Source organism: Sylvia atricapilla, chromosome 2 (genome assembly GCF_009819655.1).
Source record: "Sylvia atricapilla isolate bSylAtr1 chromosome 2, bSylAtr1.pri, whole genome shotgun sequence".
NCBI classification, from domain to species: Eukaryota; Metazoa; Chordata; class Aves; order Passeriformes; family Sylviidae; genus Sylvia; species Sylvia atricapilla.
In genome coordinates this window covers 76,558,122-76,574,452 of record NC_089141.1, presented here as the reverse complement: position 1 = coordinate 76,574,452, position 16,331 = coordinate 76,558,122, and the positions used below count along the sequence as shown (strand labels likewise).

Sequence of the window (16,331 nt, the reverse complement as noted above, 5' to 3'; positions counted from 1 at the left end):
GGGAAGCATCCAAAGCTGTAGGGATCTAAAGCAGAACTAGTTCAGAATTAGGTACTGGAAACAAAAGGTAATAAGTAGAACCTCAGGAATAAGTAGCCAGTCAGCCTCACATCAGTGCCCAGTAAGATCATGGAACAGATCAGCCTGGAAGTTATGTCAAAACATATGAATGACAGGGAGGTGACTGGAGACAGCCAACCCAGCTTCACGAAGGGCAGGTTGTGCCTGACTAATCTAGTAACTCCTTCTGTAATGGAGAAGGTTTCAGGGAGACCACCTCCCAAGAGGCTGGTTCCAGGGTTTGACCAATAATAAATTTTTTGCAATGAGGGCTGTGAGGCACTGGAGCAGGTTACCCAGAGAAGTTTTGGATGCCCTGTCCCTGAAAGTGTTCTGGGCCAGACTTGACAGGGCTTTGAGCAAACTGATCTAGCAAAAGATAACCATGGCATCCCTTCTCCAGCCCAAACCATTCTATGTTTCCAGGAAATGTCAGAGTCAAACCTTTTTGGAGGATTATTCTTTAAGCATGAAGAGCTCAGAGCATGATGCTTCTGTTTAAAAGAAGAACTTTTAAATGGTTTTGTCTCAGTGAAAAAGCATCAGATGTACCTTTTTCCTCTTATTCTTTTGGGAGAAGTAATTAATTTTAGTTCCTGTTACCTGCAAAAATCTGTTCTGCTCTTTCCAAGGAAGTTCATCTAAGATTGTTTTGCTTTGTTGAAAGGCAGATCCTAAAAACTCTTCAAGTAAGAACAGGTGGGTTTTTTTCTTCTTGATTGAGACAGGTTTCAGTTTCATTCTGGATATCAGTAAGCTCTAAATCAGAGGGGATACAATAACACTACTTCCACTTTCACATTCTGCCTACTGAGAGATTTTATGACAATTGTGAAATCTGGCCTTTAAGATACTGCATGTACTGTTAAATGAAATGGAGCCCTGGGATAACAGATTTTGTTGTTAATATGTCATAAAACAGTTATAAATTTTCACTGTAAGTGTTTTTTTTTTATAGTACAATTTTCTCCAAAAGCTCTTCTATAGGAAAACCATTCCTAAATCCTCCTTGTTGAAATTTGGTTACTGAGATGTCCAGCTTGGAAGCAATCATTGAGCACAAATGCTAGCTTATGTAAAATCAAAATTACAGACTGCTTCATCCTTAGGTTTTCAACTAAATATTTTATCATGACTCTTGTAAATTACAAATGCTAAAAACCAATCTGAATTTTTTTAAATTTAATTTTTCCATCGTTTTAGAAAATAAGTATCGTCAGCCAGTGCACTGATGTCTGTCTTTGTTCAGGCAGCCTACTTTTATTTTTTTAAACTTCAGACATATATTGATATCCTAAACAACTGTGGTGATCCTTGCTAAAGAGCATATAAAAGGTAATAATAATTATGTGCCAACCTAAAGCTTTGATTGGTGTATTGTTATACTTGCTGGTGATTCTGTTTCCAGTCTCCACTGGTGAAGCCTGAAGAAACTCTACAATGTTCACTGGCTTGTTTTTTGGTTTGGGTTTTGGTTGTTTTTTTTTTTAGTTTATGAAAATGATGTGTGCTTGGAGAAAAGTGTTATACATTCTGGAGAAAAAGATTTAAAAGTCTGTCAGATTTACTGTCTATACCATCACTTCTTTATGTTTTATGTGAGTTGCCTTCTTTACACCCTGAAGTGCATATTATAAGATGCATGATGTAAACCAACTAAATTAATCTAAATCAAACACAAGTGTCTACTTTTTCTGATCTTGGCTAATTCACCCTGAAGTAAGTGATTTGGGTATCATTAGCTTCTAATCATGTTTTTGGGTGTGAAAATTTTAATTCAGTTTCTAATTCCTCTCAGTTCCTAACTGTGCAGTTTTCTTTGTATATACCTGTAATTTTACTTCTAAAGATACCTAAGTCGACAAAAATTTTCCATGACAAGCAGACAGCTGGAAAGAGCTATTTAAAACAAAGTCTCCGAAGTAATCATCGTCCAATTTACAAAGAAAAGATAATTTAATTCAATATGCTGTATACTAAAGGTTGTATTCCTCTCAAATTCCCTGTCAGAAACTGCCATGTAAAACTACATCAGCTATAGAATTACAGAGGATTTGTAGAAGGGTGTCTTCTTGAACTAACAAGTTTTTTTTACTGATTGAGAAGGAAATTAAAATGTTTGCAAAAAAATACAATTAAAATGTCAATTCCAATAGCAAAAATGCACAGGAATAGCTTTTTCCATCTGAGATAGAGTTGAAAAGGATGTGAATGTGTTGAGTGTGAGAACAAATACTGTTTCTGCATGAGGTGGTTTTCTTTCTTTCTTTCCTGTAGAATGCTGGGCTGTTAAGGAAGGGACTGCTTTTCAGGACAACTCTTTTGATGTGTGGAGGGGCCGGCATACTCTATATCCGCTGGAGGATTATGGGCACAGGACCACCAGCTTTCACTGAAGTAGACAACCCAGCTTCATTTGCTGACAGTCTGTTTGTAAGAGTAAGTTATGAAGTTGCTTTTTTTCTGGCCACCTCAGAGCATTTGTCTTTGTCATAAAAATGAGTTTTCTGTGCTTCCTGGAGACAATAAAGTGGGCAATTTTTACATTTCAATATATGTGTGATGAGTCACCTTCACTTGTGCTGCTGTGATAATTCTCTGCATTTTTTTTTTCATACTATACTATGTATATTCTTTACATTCAATTTAGGATGCACTGTACACATTTAAGTACTTTTCCATTTACTCACTGTTTTTCCCATGCATGCAAAAGATGAGCTTTTACTGATTTTCATCCCTTTTTCACATACTGTGTTTGACTTTTCATCTTCTTTCACAACTAAAGAAAATAGCACAAAGTTCTAGTCTGGTGTATTTGGAGTATGTCTTGGCTATATACCTCTGATGGCATTATGGATCTTTCTGGAGATGGAGAATGAAAGATGAAGACAGTGGATGATGTCTGTTGATGTTTTGTCCCATTGCACGAGATTGTTCTTTTAATACATGAATATTGGTTGGACAGCACAGAATTGCCTTTCCCTGATCTGAGCTAGAGAGCCGCCTAGCTATGTTTAAGAGAAAAATTAAGGATTAATCCCACTGCTGTAATAGTAATGGATATGTAAATAGTTGTAGTCTAACTAACAGTATTCATGGCCTCTTTATTGTGTTACAAGGGAAATGGGGGAAGAGGGAAGGACTAAAGTTGCCCCCTTCCCCCCCCAAGTTTAGTATCAAATAAATGTTTGTTTTCTCTTTGACTGACAGGCTATAAACTATAATTACTACTATTCACTGAATGCATGGTTGCTGTTGTGTCCCTGGTGGCTGTGTTTTGATTGGTCAATGGGCTGCATACCCCTCATTAAATCCGTCAGCGACTGGAGGATAATTGCACTAGCAGCACTTTGGTTCTGCCTAATTGGTCTGATATGCCAAGCTCTGTGCTCAGAAGACAGCCATAAGAGAAGGTAAGAGACAGTGATGAATTTTAAATGCCTGGCCAACTTGAGTACAGTATTATTTTGTTAAATCCACTACTGATAATTTTAACAACTCAGTGGAAGCAGTGTCTAGCAAATGCAGTTCAAATAAATATTTATAGCTGTCATTACAGTTTTATCCCAATTTGGGTCCATCACTGTACACCAACTAGTAGAAGCAGAGTTGGAGGAAGAGGCATGGATGGCTGCTTTATTTTTTCTCCTGAAGTGGTATTTTGAGATCCTTGACACTGTAGGTGGTAAAAAGTAATATGTGCTCAAACGCAGTAGGAAATTACGTTTCTTGTTGCCCATAGTTCTTACAAGTCATCATTTTCTTTAATTTTCTCCTAATAATGAAAGAGAGGAGATGTACTTTGAAAGCAAATAGAAATACTGGCCATGGTCAATACAGTTAAAAAGTAAAATGCTTGACCCATAGTATGTACTCAGAAAACAACTTGTACTTTGCCCAAAGGAACTAAGAAGTTTATTGTAAACTGTTCTTTCTCGCTACAGACTTCGGCTTAACTTTGCAGATTCTGTTCCCATGGATTTTATGTAGACTTAATTTTTCAGTTCCTTAAAATTTTTCAACTGCTCAGTCATAGAATGATTTGAGTTGGAAGAGACCTTAAAGGTCAGGTAGTTCCAGTCCCCCTGCCACCAGCAGGGACACATTTCATGAGATCAAGTTTCTCAAACCCTGTTTATCCTGGCCTTGAACACTTCCAGGAATATGGGGCACTATCGCTATGTATCCTTTTGAAAAGCCGATCTCCAGCTGTCTTGTTGCCCCCTTTTAGACACTGGAAGGTTGCTAGAAGGTCTCCCTGGAGCCTTCTCTTCTCCAGGATACACAACTCCAACTCTCTCAGCTTGTCTCCATAGGAGACGTGCTCCAGCCCTCTCCTTATCTTTGTGGCCCACACCTGGACTCACTCCAGCAGGTCTTCTCTGTCTTGAGGGCCCCAGAGCTGGATTGCAGCATTCCAGCTAGGATCTCACCAGAGCAGAGCAGAAGGGCAGGATCACATGCCTTTCCCTGCTGGCCATGCTACTTTGATGCAAGCCAGGATATGGTTGGCTTTCTGCACTGCAGGTGCACTTTGTTGGTTCATGATCAGCTTCTCATCACTGAACACCCCCAAGTCCTTCCTTCTTCTCAGGGCTGCTCTCATGCCATTTTCTGTCCAGCCCATCTTTGTTCTTGGGACTGCCCTGCCTCAAGTACCAGACATTGCACTTGGATTTTATGGGGTTTGCAACAGTCCCCCTATCCTATCCAGGTCCTCCTGGATGGCTTCCCTTCCCTCCAGCGTGTTGACCACACTGCACAGCTGGGTGTTGTGAGCAAACCTGCTGAGGGTGCACTCAGTCCCACCATCATGTCGCTGACAAAGGTGTTAAACAGTGCCCATCCCAATACCGGCCCTTGAGGAACACCTCTTGTCACTGGACTCTGGACACTGAATCACTGACTGCAACTCTTTGCGTGCAACCATCCAGCCACTTCCTTAGCCACTGAGACGTCCAGCTGTCAAATCCATATCTCCAGATGAGGATGTCATGCTGGATAGTGTCAAATGATTTGCACAAGCCCAGGTAGATTATATCACTTGCTCTTCCTTTATCCAGCAAAGTTGTAACTCCGTTGTAAAAGACTATAAAATTTGTCAGGCACATTTTTCCTTAGAGAAGCCAGATTGGCTTTTGCCAATCACCTCCTTATTATCCAGGGGTCTTAACATATTTTCCAGCAGGATCTGCTCCATGATCTTGCCAGGCAGAGAGGTGACCTACTGACCTAATTTCCTGAGTGCCTTTTTCCCTGTTCAAAACATGAGGGTTAAGTCTCCTCTTTTCTAGTCAGTGGGCAGTTTCAGCAGACTGTCATGACTTCTCAAGTATGATGGATATGTGCTCAGCACTATCTTAGCAACTTCATCCATCAGTTCCCTTGGGATCTGCAAGTGCATCTTACCAGATCCCTTGGAGTTGTGCACCATCAGGTTCCTTAGAGTTCTTGAACCTGACCTTTTCCTACAGCAGGCAGTTCTTCATTCTCCCAGTCTCTACCTTTGCTTTCTGGGATTTGAGCAGTGTGGTTGGAGCACTTGCTAGTGAAGTCCGAGACAAAAAAGTTATCAAATATTACCTCGGCCTTCTCCATGTCCTGGGTAGCCAGGCTTCCCGTTTGCTTCCAGAGAGGGCCCACATTTTCCAGTCTTCCTTTTATCACCAACATAGGTAATTCTATTGTTTAGAGTGCAAGATCTTTTCATATTCTTTTCTTCCTTCTTATCCCTTCAAATGTTTACAGTGCACCCACCTTCCTTTCTGCTGTTTCCATACTTATTTGCACAGATAAATCATTTTGGAGAAGGGGTGGAACTCTTGCTGCAAGTGATGTCATACTTTCTAGTAAAAATGCACACACTAAGCTTTTATTGCTAAATAGCTTTTTAGTAAAAAGCGAAGACAAAAAGTATAGTAAAGGCCTAGGACTTGTGGGGAGGAAAAGAGACCAGGAGGACACATCTGCCTTACAGTACAGAGATTCATTTGTAATAAATTAGAATAGAAAATTACTTTTGTCCATTGCCTTTGTAAGAAATATCTGATGACATAGACCTGAATTTCTTATTCCCTTATGTCAGCTCTGTAAAAGTGAGGTACCTAGACTCTTTTGTCTGAGCTCTGTATAGTCCATAAAGCGCTGAGTCCATACTTGCTGAGGATACTAACATTGGTGCCTAAAAAGAGGAGGACTGCTCTCAAAAAATAATGTGTCTCTTCTATCTGTATACAGAGAGTAGATTATTAACTTTCAAGTGGTTAACCACAATGGATTCTACTACTGATGTGTTTGTTAGGAGAAAAACCACCCTCTCGGTTGAATGTGCACCTAAGTTTCTTCTTTAACACTGGCTTATGGTTTTGTCCCCATTACTGTCTTACAAGGTCCAAAAATAGACAGGTAGCTTTTACCATTACTTTTCCTGCCTGTGTATTTTAAATAGGAGTTTTGTAATTAATATGTAATGGGGCTATTTTCTGGCCTGGAAGCATGAATATTGCTTTTCTGGAAATTATAGCAATGATTTTTTAAGTGCCTCACTGAAATTTGATCTTAGTGGCTCTCAAAGGCTGTGTTTGAATACCCTATTCTATATGCACATCCTTCTACAACATTTGAACAGAGTTTGTAAGTTAAGTGGAAAACGTACTTTTGTTAAAATTTGTAGTTAATCTGAGAATCTTTCTTGTTTGCAGAATCCTTACACTGGGACTTGGATTTCTTATTATCCCTTTTCTTCCTGCAAGTAATCTGTTCTTCCGAGTAGGATTTGTTGTTGCAGAGAGAGTCATCTACCTCCCCAGTATTGGATATTGCATTCTCTTTACATATGGATTTAGTCTCTTGAGTAAGCAAGCCAAGAAAAAGGTACCATCAAATTAATCAGTAAAGTTGTTGATGATGAAGCTATTCAATTGCATGATTTGTTTCTTAACTTGGCTCTCTTTCCTTAAGAAAATTCTTGCTGTGGCAGTACTTGGAATCTTGTTGATCAATGTTATGCGCTGTGCGCTCCGCAGCAGCCAGTGGAGGTCAGAAGAACAGCTTTTTAGGAGTGCGTTATCTGTGTGCCCTCTGAATGCAAAAGTAAGTCACACATGGACTTCTAAACTTGTTTTCTTTTTTTCTTTTTTTAAAGTGCTTTGAGATTTGGGGTCAAGGAGGTGTCATGCATAGTTAATATATTGTGCTACACTGTTACTCACAGTCTTGGCTGGGTTCAGGAATGACATTGACAGGTCAGACATCTAAATTACAGTGGTAGCGTAGTCAAAATACCAGAAAGTGCAAATTACAATATTGTCATTCAGAATTTGGAGGTGGGGGTGGGGAGGCGAGGGAGAGGGGAGAATGCACTTCAAGAAAGGCATCAAGTCAAATTGGATGTACTGCAAATAAAATCTATTTAGAAGAATTATGTGTATAATTGAAAGTTATTGCAACAAAAATGTCAAAACAAGGTTAGTAAGTTGTAACAAAGTATTCAACTGAAAAATGTCTGTGCTGTTTTAAGTATCTTTTCTGTGCACCTTCCAGTGGTATATAAAGCCAGCACAGCTGAGGGACAAAGCAGCATATCATCAGTGCAATTGTGGGAGTAAAATCTTGCTCCCACTTCTGCTTTTTTTACAGCAGCTGATGCTCTAGACTCTTCAGACATGGGCACTGAGGAAAACTGCAATTTTCCCTGCAGGCTTAGTGAGGGAACAAGGAAGATGGTGGGACTGGATAGGATGTTTCACTGAGCTGAGCAGCAGTGTTCAGCCTTGGAGACTGTCTCCAGCCTCCAAAAGAGGTGACCTCCACAGCAGTCCTTTGACAGCCAGGAGTGTGACCTGTTGAAGCATACCACTGAGCCCTGATGTTGTCTGAATTTTAGCAAAAATACTCTTTGAAGAGCCTGGGGGTGGGACAGTGCAGCTTGTCAATAAAAAGACACTGATGTTTTAAAAGATTAGATTTCTGTAATCTAGAATGGTATCTAAAAATTGACAATCAAGACACAGGGTTTAAAAAGGAACCTGGGAATGCTCAGCTTCACAAAGAGAATGGTAAACTTAGCATTTACTGGAATGCAAATATGCAACTGTGAGATGTAAAAAACATTTATGGCCAATATTTACATGGTGGCATCTTTCAGCAGTCTGAGATTTTAATACATAGGAAAGAGCTGTTGTATTTTATTGTGTGGCAGTGGTAGGCAACCATCTTCTTTTTTATGATGACCTCAGTATATCTTGTCTTCTGGATGACAAGCGCATACTATAAATGGAGCAAATGCAATCTGTTTTCTTTGTGTGTAACTCCATCCATCTGCCATGGCAAGAGTGCTTTAGACAGATCCACACTCTTTGCCTGTGCTCCAAGCTCCTTGGACTCCAGCCATGCCTGGCTGGGAAGCTGTGTAACTGTGCTCCCGCAGCACTGCACTTCAGCAGATAAGCTGTGCACAAGCTACTGAACTAATGCAGCTGGTTTAAAGCCAGTGAATGTACAGGCAGAATGAGCTTGTGTTTGTCAACACTGGGCACTGTGGACATGCCTGAGCTGTGTTTCTGCTGGTGACAGCTTGTGCAAGTGGAAAGCATGGAGATGTGAACAGGGAAAGGACTGTAGGCTCACATTCCAATTTTGCTGAAGGATGTAACTTCGAAATCACAATAGTGGGGAATTTTTCTAAGTAGGAACATCAGACAGTCCATGTATGAGAGCCTATCTCTTTTTTTTCTTTATGAATTCAGCTATATTTATTAAATTTTGACAAAGGTAAATGTAAAAATTTGAGCCAGTTTTTGTTCTCATCTTCAGTTGTCTTGAAATTGCAGGCTTCCTTGAAAAATGACTCCACAGGACTTTCTTTCAGTGACCCATTTATTTCAGTGGGAGGCTGGTGCAGACCAAAGAATGGCACATAGATAATAGCTTTTTCTTGTTGTTCTTGGAACATATTAAATATGTGTAATGTGGTTTTACTGCCATTATGTAGCAGGATCTCAAAATCTCAAATCCTCACTAGCAGAAAAAGCTGCTTGTGTTTTGTTGTACAGCTCTTTTCAATTCCAAATTGTCTGTGTGGGAACCATAGAGTAAACTTACCCTAATTCTAAATAACAAGTAGTAACAGCACCGCCTTGTCTAATTTCGAGACTCATTTCTTTAAACATAACTGTATGATAAAAATGAGGAAACTGCATTAAATGAGATTGTCTGGCCCAGTAGTGAATCTGGTGCCTTGAGTGGTGGCACATCTGGCTCAAGAGGATGACATTTAAAGTCAACTTTAATAAACCATGCCCAGTAACTTTAAAATTTATTGGAAACAATCAGGTACCATAATGAAGCTACAAATATTTTGACCTCTAAAAAAGTTCCCAATACAGATTTTTTAAATGTTTTAAATATTTTTGAATTTTAATATTTAAAATTTTATTTACAATATTTAAAAATATATGTGTTATTTATATACATATATATTATTTTTTAATATACACATTGGGTGGGTGGGGTTTTTAAGAGAGAGAAACAAGTATGTTACAGATCTTGGTTAAAGCATGTCCCACATTCGTACTTGTGTGGCCCTGCACTCAGGTTGGTTTCAAAGGTCGTTAGACTGAAACAGTACACATTTTTAATAGATTTGGCAGTATTCTCCTTAGCTGAACAAGAGGTGCCTGCATATTGATTCCATTTTTTCTACCATCTTTTTTCATACTGTGTCGATTGTATTCTTCTCCTGGGGAGAAGAAACTGTTTCTTTTGGCTGTTTCTTTTAGCTTGTGGTTCCTCACCTTGGACTAAATGAAAGACATAAGTCAGAAGGGCTGTGTCCTAGATTTCTGTCTTTCTCTCCACTGATGATAAAAGAATATAAGAAGTCCTGACAACTAGATACATAAGATTATGTGAGATTTTGACACTCTCCTACTGCTATTCGCTATTTCTAGACATTGCTGGATTGCTCCTCACTTTCCAAAGTCATTACACATTGTTTCTTTTAATTTAAAGATTATTCCCAAAAATGCTCTTCTTGTTGCCTTTTCTTTTTGCTGTTGGAAATGTTTGCACTGCTGGAAGAACTGAGTTATTTTTTCTCAGGTTTTAGAAAAGTCACAGCAGTTAAGAATCCAGAGATGGTCTTTATTCCTGGATGACGTCCTCTCATTGATTGTCCATAATAAATAATTGCAGTTACCTTGTTACATACATGGGAAATAGCTAGCATTTTTCTTTTCCTAGATTTGAAATAACTGAATTTAAGTGATTGTAAGTTGTTATTTTGTACGTAATCCCTACATTCTCTTTGCTGCTGGCTTTTCTTCAAAGGATAGAGATTAATAAACATAATTTTTGAAAAGCCATTTCAGTAGCAATTTTTCTGCAATAATAAGCAAGGAAGTTAAAATACTCCCAACATAATGTTAGTAACTATCTGCCTTGACATATCAGAGTAAGGAACTTTGACATTTATGCATTATGCAAACTGCAATCATTATAGATACAAATTTGTCAGAGACGAGCTGTGCTAACACTGAAAAGGTACAGTAAGTTTGTGAGATTGGTTTCTATACTTTCTTAAAAGGTCCCATAAAACCTCTTTGTAACAGAACAAAATTTAATGCTGTCTGATCTTTGATCTTTAAAGAAGGAGGGCATGATCTAGAGGGCATTTCCTTTAGATATTGAGATATTTTTCTTTATGCTATATATTAAAAGAGGACTATCTTCTGGGGAATTTAAGTGCTGTGAGCTGTGTTTATATGGATTATTTGCAGTGTTTTGCCACCATTTTAGATGTCAGTTTTTGTGTATACAAGCACAGTCATGCAGAAAAACCTTTAGACAACATTAGATACACAAACAAGATGTGAATATCAAAAAAGCTTTGTTTTATTATTATTTAGGAAACAGAGTTTCAGTAGTAGAAGAAAGAGAAGATTGATGACAGGAGCTGGCACTGAACAGAGGCATCTGCATGTTGCTGGAGAATTTTGACATCTGTGCTTTGCTTTTATCCTTTTCAGCAAATGTTCATATTCACTGAAAAAGATTATAAGCAGCTAGGAAGAGAGAGTAAAATTGGTGATAAGAGTAGTGCTCCAACTGAGGGGGTGTACCTCCTAGAAGATGATATTACAAAAAGCAAAGAAACCAGTCTGGCAATAATTTCATTTTTGTACAGGAAAATATATTTCTTTTCTCTCTTTGTTTAAATTTAACATTTAAATAGGCGTTCAAGTACTACGTATATCTGGTACAGAATAATACTTTTAATTTTTTCTTTTTTATACTGGCTTCTTAGGCTGACTGAGGTATTGAACAGACCAATACATAGAGCCTATTCCTTGGCTAGGCTCTGGTGCCATGGTTATGTTAACCTAAACAACACATGCCTATAGGTTCTACCCTATGGTTTTTTTTACCTGGTCTCTTAGATTTTGGAGAATATTGTGTTGTTGTGCATCCCTGAGATATGCTCCTTTTAGAACTATTACTGTAAAGTAATTGCCTGTTTAAGATTGATAAAGGATCATCTAAGTATAATGTAATAAGTCATTTCCAGTTAATATTTAATCATTTAATAACGAAAGGCTCTTAAATGTTTAACCAGGAAAGGAAAATCTTCCCTCCCAGGCTGGCATGCACAATATCTCTCAAAACCAGAAGAGCCACACCTCTAAAGATGAAATTTTAAACCACTCACCAGCCCCATATTATTAAAGACCAGACTCTTCCCACCCGTTGGTACACAGGAAGCATTTGTGTCCCCATGTTGTTCAGGAGTCACAGCCTTGTGCTCAGCAGACTGCAGGTGGTTTCTGCAGGTCTGCTTTGAGTGAGCTAAAGGCTGACCTTGGCATCTCTCTGCTGTGGCCACTGAAGTGAGGGACTCAGCTAGGTGGCAGAAGTAACCTGCACCTCTCAGATGATTATATGTGCCTGGAAACCCTTTGCTGGTTCTGTTCTTAAGAGCAGGCTGTTACTGCATCTTATAACCCACTGCAGAACTGGTTTTGTCATTAGATATTTATGGGAGGCTGTGCACTTCTTTTGGTATGTTTGGTTTTGGAATTTTTTCCTCTTCTTTCCTTTGTCACTGCCATATTAAGAGGAACTAAAGCTACAACTTCACTTGAAGGGAAATTAGAAAACTTACCTACAGCAAGGAGACCTTCATTTTTGGGGATATTGTATAGAGACATTATTTCCTTTCACATAGGATCTATAGATGAGGACAAAAGAAATACACCATTGAAAATGCTAGTAGATTATTTAAATAGTTGTGCTGTCAGTTTTAATAGACTATAGTACATCCTTTTAGTTCAGTTCACAAAACGTACATGTGCACTCAATACTTCATTTGATGTTTTGACTTGAGAGAACTGATATCTCTCAGTTTTCTTCAGACTGCACAAGTCTGTTAGCATGAGAAAAATATTCTTGCTGCTGATGCTTTTGGGAAAAAATGGATGTGAAGATACTACATGCTAAAAAAAAAAAAAACAACTGTGAAAAATAGAAAATGAAGCTGACATGTGAAAGACTGAGTGGTTGGTGTACACCAAGATTTTTCTCATCTGCTCTGTCCTGGTTTTTAGTCAAATTTCATTTTGTAAAGCTTCTTAAAGAAATAAATTAAATCAAGGTAAATATAATTTTGTTTGCTGATACTGAAGCATAAAGTTATGTACTTGAATACATCCAATATTCAGTGAAATCCTTAAGTATTTCTTCTGTGTTGCCACAAGTTATCTTTTATGTGGGTAAAATTTAAATATGTGAACTTCAATATATATAATCAAAGCAATCCAATTTGGTTAGAATGTTAGTGTTCTGAAAAATTTCTGGAAGAGATATAAAAATAGAATTCAGTCCTAAGAAACATCTTTTAGGGTACTTCATTTTACTTTAATGACTCTTGGGAAAATGCTGCTCTATCTTCATGTATTTTTTTGACACTGTCAATGGATCTTCATTTGGTTATTTCTTGTGCCATTCTCTTGCTTCTTTGCCATGGGCCCTGTCTTCTTTATATGAATGTACAGTACAATGCCAGGATTTTTTTCTTTGTGGAAATTCTGCTAGACCTGCTTTTATGGGATGCTGAATTTGTGTACTATTTTATATCTTACAGTGTGAGGACCTGCCTCTGTGCATATTTAGTAAGCTTTATAGTATCTCTGCTCTTCTTAGAACCAGTGAAAATACTTTTTCTCCCATTTGAGAAAGCATGGAAAATGTCCTTAACTTCATTTGTTGATGGTATGTTATTGCATAGTTACAATCATATAGAGATGAAATTCAACAATTAAATACCATAACAACTAGGCTCCAACAATTGTGTGCACTGGATCAGTAGGTCCCAGATACTGTGCCAACTGCAATTAGGATTTTTCAGTTAATGGACACATCAGATAAAATCCTTTTTTTTTGAATGTAGAAGGTGAATTAGACTTATCTAAGTGCATTAGAAACCTATCTTTTTGGACTTCAATCTGAAGTTATTCGTCTATAGTGTTTTAAAATTAGATTTTCATTTAAATGACGTATCTACAATTTGATTTCAAATGGTAATCTAAATAATGAGTCCTGATCTGAGTGCTGAGAAATCTCTTTTCAAGAGTCAGTACTCAAGGTACTTTTTGACCAGGTAACATAGTCTCCTGAGATTTGCCTTAAAGTGGGATTTGAGATGTCTTCCAACTCAGATTTATCCTGAAATATATTTATTCCTATTTATTCTTGCCATAAATTTGGCTGATGCATCTTTTCCCTGTAGTCTGAAAGCTCTAGATCGTTCCTTCATTCTTCAGTTTTTAACAGGCAGTCTTCAACATGTTGATATACATATTATTTCAGAAAAGCTCTTTGATACATTTTTATCCTAAGACAATAATTTTGCCTGTCTCTTGCCTTTTGTTCGAGTTTTCTGTGAATGTTGAGTTTCTCCTAGTTTATGCTATAATTAAAACAAGGTTTGACACATTGCTGTAGTGTTCCTTCTGCTATGATAGATTTGATTTGAGTCAAACTTTCTCTTGCCTGGTTAATAAACAAAATTAAGAGCAGGAGGTCTCCATACAAAGTGTCTTGTGAAAGGTGTGGTGACCTCATTAATAAAATTAGGAAGTGAATAATCTCTCTTAATTAGCTGGATTAGGGAAGCTATTCTCTACCTCAGATTTTGTCTTATGGTCTTCATTGTATGAATTATGCAATCTTAAGTACCAACCTACACTGAAAACCAGCAGTGAATGACACAAGTGCTGACTGTTTCTTTTTGGAGAAATAATTTTTAGCTACTTGGTTCCACAAAATATCTGACTGTGTGGCATCTGGTGGAATATCCATCTGTGTTTTCAGGTGCACTACAATGTTGGCAAAAACCTGGCTGACAAAGGAAATCAAAGTGCTGCAATCAAATACTACAGAGAAGCTGTAAGGTATTAGAAATTTTACTGCTTTAATGATCTGTCCTAAAATTGCTTTCATGTTTAATATGAAGAAAATGCTTAGGTATTCATTCTGATGTTCTGCAGCATTGCAGAGCTAGAAACTTGCATATATTAATACGTGTCCATACATAATATTAATCTCTTAAATTTTAAATTTTAGGTTGAATCCAAAATATGTACATGCCATGAACAACCTTGGAAATATTCTGAAAGAAAGAAATGAGCTCCATGAAGCAGAGGAGTTGCTGTCCTTAGCTGTACAAATACAGTATGTTTAAACCAATGCTAAAGCTGTGTTTTGCACCAACTGAGCCAAAATTAAACAATAGGATCTTGTGTTTCAAATGCTTAATTGTTCACTCTGTTGGTGTTTTATCCCAATTTGCACAGACCTGATTTTGCTGCTGCATGGATGAATCTAGGAATAGTGCAGAACAGTTTAAGAAGGTTTGAAGAGGCAGAGCAAAGCTACTGGACAGCAATTAAACACAGGAAAAAATACCCAGATTGTTACTACAATTTAGGGCGGTTGGTAAGTGCTTTTGAATAAATGATAGCTATGACTGGAAGCTGTGTGTCTTTCTGTGTAGATAGATAGAGAGAGAGAGAGAGAGATTTATGTAATTCTGCTGTGCTGTTAAAAGCTGATAGTTATCCCAATTTGCTTATATTGTATTTTAGGGTGATTTCATACTTTTCATAGCTTTTCCTATTGCTTTCCTGGTATACTTTCTTCCATACAACCTTTGGTAATCCTACTCTATCATATAAAGAAGTATAAATAAAAATGGCGATTTTAAAATTATTTTTTCCAAAAGGTATTATTAATCATTTCCCAATATTAACGCTGTTTTGCATTCATCCGTATATTGTTAGCTGTTAGAACTATGCCGAAAAATTCAAATTAGATTTTTTGGAAATATGTACATTAAACATGTACTAATTCTCTTATGTAGATTTCTAAATTGTATGCTGTTTCTTCTACTTATTCTAATGGTACATGCATATTTGAAGACAAGCCTCACTTCCAGAGAAGAGAAAAGGAAAATTAGTATATAGCATTCTTATCTTCTGCACTGCAAGAGTATTCCTTTTACATTTATTTTTGTCTATACAAAGAAATCCTACTAGAAAGGAGCAAGACATTAATAACTCTTTATTCTCTTTATTGTCTTTAGTGAATGATAGGAAAGTAAATCAAGTACTAGCAAAATCACTGGATTTTTCTTTTGTTTCAGTATGCAGATTTGAATCGCCACATAGATGCATTGAATGCATGGAGGAATGCTACAGTCCTGAAACCAGAGCACAGTTTGGCTTGGAACAATATGATAATATTGCTTGATAACACAGGTAAAGGTCTATTTTAATGTTTTCATTAATAATTCAGTGTCTAGAAAAACTTAAACCTTTATCTGTTTTTATCTAAAAGGATCTCTACTACTTCTTTGGCAACCCAGACACTCTAATAATATAAGAATGCCTTGTCACTCAGTGATTTTAAAGCATAACTTGAAATCTAGCCCATAAATTGAATTTCTGATACTTACTTGAAATGCCATCATTGTGCAAGCATGCTTGTATTATAGATTAAGTTCCAGAACTTTTTAATATCTGCTTTGTTCTTCTGAAGGTGTTACCTGTTGAAAACAAAATGAAGATACTCTGTTGCCTGCAGGATTTTACATTTGTGTGTGTGTGTGTGGTATCTGGTTTTCTCAAAAAAAATATGCAGTCAGCTAGTTGTAAAATATCTGTGCTTGCAGCATGAAAAGCAGCTAATCAGGCTGTGTTAAAATAAAGCATGCTTTC

General features: G+C 37.4%; 1 protein-coding gene across 1 annotated transcript in view; it reads left to right on the top strand.

Annotated features, from left to right (window-relative positions):
* The window catches only part of TMTC4 (transmembrane O-mannosyltransferase targeting cadherins 4), a 54,178-nt gene that overhangs the window by 27,549 nt on the left and 10,298 nt on the right, over window positions 1–16,331 (top strand). The window contains exons 8-15 of the mRNA XM_066313487.1: window positions 2,338–2,499; window positions 3,271–3,473; window positions 6,762–6,933; window positions 7,021–7,152; window positions 14,428–14,507; window positions 14,680–14,787; window positions 14,910–15,051; window positions 15,758–15,872. Of these exons, the coding sequence (XP_066169584.1) occupies window positions 2,338–2,499; window positions 3,271–3,473; window positions 6,762–6,933; window positions 7,021–7,152; window positions 14,428–14,507; window positions 14,680–14,787; window positions 14,910–15,051; window positions 15,758–15,872 (1,114 nt within the window). The remainder of the gene's footprint in view (window positions 1–2,337; window positions 2,500–3,270; window positions 3,474–6,761; window positions 6,934–7,020; window positions 7,153–14,427; window positions 14,508–14,679; window positions 14,788–14,909; window positions 15,052–15,757; window positions 15,873–16,331) is intronic.